At 35.3% G+C, this 4074-nt stretch overlaps 1 protein-coding gene across 1 annotated transcript; it reads left to right on the top strand.

Moving 5' to 3' along the window:
• Positions 1-291: 291 nt before the first annotated feature.
• On the top strand, positions 292-3777 carry LOC21392001 (cytokinin hydroxylase). Its single transcript, XM_010105488.2, is given in 6 exon segments — positions 292-347; positions 349-560; positions 704-933; positions 1118-1359; positions 1629-2010; positions 3361-3777. Coding segments are annotated over 6 exon segments (1539 nt in total).
• The last annotated feature ends 297 nt before the right edge of the window (positions 3778-4074 follow it).

Genomic DNA, 4074 nt, shown 5'->3' with positions numbered 1-4074 from the left:
TTTCGGCTATAATTAAAAATTTTATAAAAAAATTTTATTTCAATTCAAATTAAGAACTCGAATTTGAGGCTAAAATTTGCCCATTATAAATAAGGAGCGTCTCCCTCATTCAAAACAAGAATCACAAAGACGAAATCTCCTCTTTTTCTTCTCACAAACATTAACACTGCAAAACTCGCTCTATCTGATCAATTGGCAAAACATAGTCCAAAATATTAAAATCCACCAAAGCCAAATTAACGTCTCATACGACAACATTCAGCACCACCAGCACCACCAGTACCTATGAAGATGATGATGGAAGGGGTGCTAACGGCATTGTTCGTGGTGTTGCTGAGTTTGCTCCTAAACTCTTTCATGCTATTGGCTAACCCCAAGACGCATCAAGAAAATCATGGAACGGCAAGGCGTGCGTGGCCCCAAACCACGCCTTCTCACCGGCAACATCCTCGACGTGGCCTCCCTCGTCTCCAAATCAACCTCTCACGACATGAACTCGATCACCCACGACGTTGTTTCCCGCCTCCTCCCCCATTACGTCGCCTGGTCCAAGCAATACGGTACCACTCCCGTCTCGTATGCTCGAGTCATGTGTGGAATTAGCGTTAGACTGTACCTGCAACTACTTTTTTATTATTATTATTTTTCATCCTTCTAAGAATTCTGATTAATAATATTTTCTAACATATATTTATATATATAGGGGGGAGGTTTATATATTGGAATGGAATAATAGAGCCGAGGATGTGCTTGACTGAACCTGAATTGATAAGGGAGCTATTGTTAAAGTATAGTAGTATATCAGGGAAATCTTGGCTTCAACAACAAGGGTGTAAGCACTTTATTGGCCGTGGATTGCTGATGGCCAACGGTAAGGATTGGCAGCACCAGCGGCAAATCGTTCATCCTGCATTCAAGGCAGACAAGGTCAAGGTATAGTATTATTGATAAGACTAATCATCAATTTTATCATCATCATCGTAATCACGATGATAATCTAATGAAGACTTTTATTATATATATATATATATATATGTATGTTAGTGTTTAACTTTGTTATATATTCCTTTTTCCCTTTTTTTAAAATGGGGTTGTGGTTTTTGTTTTTTGTTAATAGAGCTATGCGGGGTACATGGTGGAATGCACTAAGAAGATGCTTCAAACACTGGAGAGCGAAGTTGGGTCGGGTAAGACCGAGTTTGAGATCAGCGAGTACATGACTCGCCTCACTGCCGACATAATATCGAGGACGGAGTTTGATAGCAGCTATGAGAAGGGAAAGCAGATATTCCATCTGCTCAATGTCTTGCAGAAACTGTGTGCTCAAGCCAGTCGTCATTTGTGCCTGCCTGGAAGCAGGTAAAGTTTCAAAATAAGTGTGAAATTACCATTAGACTTGTAAATTAATACAAAAAAGTCATAACAGTTCTTCACATTTAATTAGTACTTGACCTGGTATTTGCCCCCTTTTTTTTTTCAATTTTTGGAATTCTTCCTTTATAAAAGGGGAAATATCTTTTACGCGGTTGTGTTTGTTTCCCGCAGCTTTCTTTATTAGATTCCAATCTTTTTCACCAAGCGAACTTCTTTAAAATTTATTTATTAATTAATTTTTTAAACATTTACAGGTTTTTCCCTAGCAAGTATAATAGGGAAATAAAGTCATTGAAATCTGAAGTGGAAAGGCTTCTAATGGAGATAATACAAAGCCGAAAGGATTGTGTTGAGATTGGGAGAAGCAGTTCTCATGGGAATGATTTGCTTGGGATGCTTTTGAATGAAATGCAGAAGCAGAAGAAAGGAAAGGAACTTAGCCTAAACTTGCAGCTTATAATGGACGAGTGCAAAACCTTCTTCTTTGCTGGTCATGAAACGACGGCGCTTCTGCTGACGTGGACGGTCATGTTGTTGGCCAGCAATCCCTCTTGGCAAGAAAAGGTTCGAGCTGAGATCAAGCAAAAGTGCAATGGTGAAGTTCCCTCTGCTGATCATCTCCATAAGCTCGAATTGGTAAGGAAAAATTTATTTGAATTTTCTACATTTTTTGGGGGTTCAATTTGTGTGATAATAAAATATACACTAAAATATTAATGGGTTTTTTTTAAATAAAAAAATTAGAAAATTAAAAAATTATTGTGGGGGTTAAGAATTGGGGGAATAGGGTAGGTAATGGAGGGGGAAAATACCAAAAAAAGGGAGTCTACTTTCTAGGGATATTTTTTTTGCCACTAAAGAAATGCTTCAATAACTTTAAACCAACATTACTTTTACCTACTAGATCGTACCTTCTCATAAGTTTCTTTGGGCTTCTAGTTAGTGCAATAAAAAACTTGGGAATGGCATGTTAATTTGCAGTTTAGTGCTACTAAGAGAAAATTATAAGTAATGATAGTAAAAGAATTCAACTCGTGCGTAATAGTTTGTAGCCTTTTTGGCTTTGACTGCGTTAGTGGTTATCTAAAGAGCAAACAAAATCAGGCCGTTGAAAATAGAATCCTGTGGTAGATGCCCTTTGGCTTTTGTGCGTTGAAAGAACTTTTGCCACGTGGAAATGGTGTGGACCCTTGGTCTCCCCGAGGGCTGAGAGTTCATGGCTGCGCATTTTCTCAGGATTATTAATATCGTTTTATGCTAAAAGGCATAAACAAAGAAAAACCCATTCCACCAAAAAACAAAAAAAAAAAAAAAAAAAAAAAAAAAAAAAAAAAAGACAAACAAAAAAAGAGTGTCATCATATATAGGCGTAGCTGAGTGTTAATAAATGGAGATTAAGGTATCGTTTATTTTACTAAATTAAATTTTTAATTTTAAATTTTTATTATTAAAAATTTTTAAAAAATATCACATTTAATTTTTTTTTGTTACATTGAAAAACGTAAAGGCAGTCAAAAGGCAGTTGCATACTATACTTTGAGAGGAGCCATCTGCTATAACGAATATGCAAATACTAATGACATTGTTTAATTAGCTCAAGAATTCCATTTAAATTGTGTATTACGTAGTGGTCCACAATTCTATATGTGTGTGTGTCTATATATATATATATATATATATGATTGTACAATCGCAACTCCAGATTATTGATTGTAACAATAGGACTAATTAAAGTTGACAATTAAAAATATGTAAAGGCTAATGACATTGTTTAATTAGCACAAGAATTCCATTTAAATTGTGTATTACACAGTGGTCCACAATTATATATATATATGTGTGTGTATATATATATATATGATTGTACAATCGCTACACCAGATTATTGATAGTAATAATAGGACTAATTAAAGTTGACAAATAAAAATACAAACAAAAAAAAATTTTTTTTGGTGGTTTTTTTTTTTTTTTTTTTTTTTTTTTCAGCTAAACATGATAATAAACGAATCCATGAGGCTTTATCCACCGGCTAGTGTACTTCCTCGTATGGCCTTTGAAGACATCAAACTAGGGGATCTTCATATTCCAAAGGGCCTATCAATATGGATACCAGTTCTTGCAATTCACCACAATAAAGAATTGTGGGGCAAAGATGCAAATGAGTTCAACCCAGAAAGATTTTCTTCCAAGGTTTTCAACCCCAACTTCATCCCTTTCGCGGCCGGTCCTAGAAATTGTGTTGGTCAATCTTTTGCCATGATGGAAGCCAAGATAATATTGGCCATGTTAATCTCCCGGTTTAGCTTCACCATTTCGGAGAATTACCGCCACGCTCCGGTCGTCGTGCTCACGATTAAGCCAAAGTATGGGGTTCAAGTTTGTTTGAAACCAATAGAAGATTGAAGAACAAGAGGCTATATGGCCTAATTTTGGAGTTAATTGAGTGATTGAAGTACAAGAGGCTATATGGCCGAATTTTGGAGTTAATTGAGTTCGTTATTTGGTGAGGCATGCATGGAGTCAATTTGAGAATATGAGATTTCTTTATTTTGTTTCTTTTTTTAAAATCAATAATAGTTTTTTTTTTGTTTTTTTGTTTAATCTTATGGAATATTTTATATATAGTGAAGATGAAGAGATAGGGATGAAATGATGGTTACGAGGATTAAACAAAGGCATAGAGATATCAATAAAAATGAA

Source organism: Morus notabilis, unplaced genomic scaffold (assembly GCF_000414095.1).
Source record: "Morus notabilis unplaced genomic scaffold, ASM41409v2 Scaffold1006, whole genome shotgun sequence".
Classification (NCBI taxonomy): Eukaryota; Viridiplantae; Streptophyta; class Magnoliopsida; order Rosales; family Moraceae; genus Morus; species Morus notabilis.
This window is presented reverse-complemented; position numbering and strand designations above follow the sequence as displayed.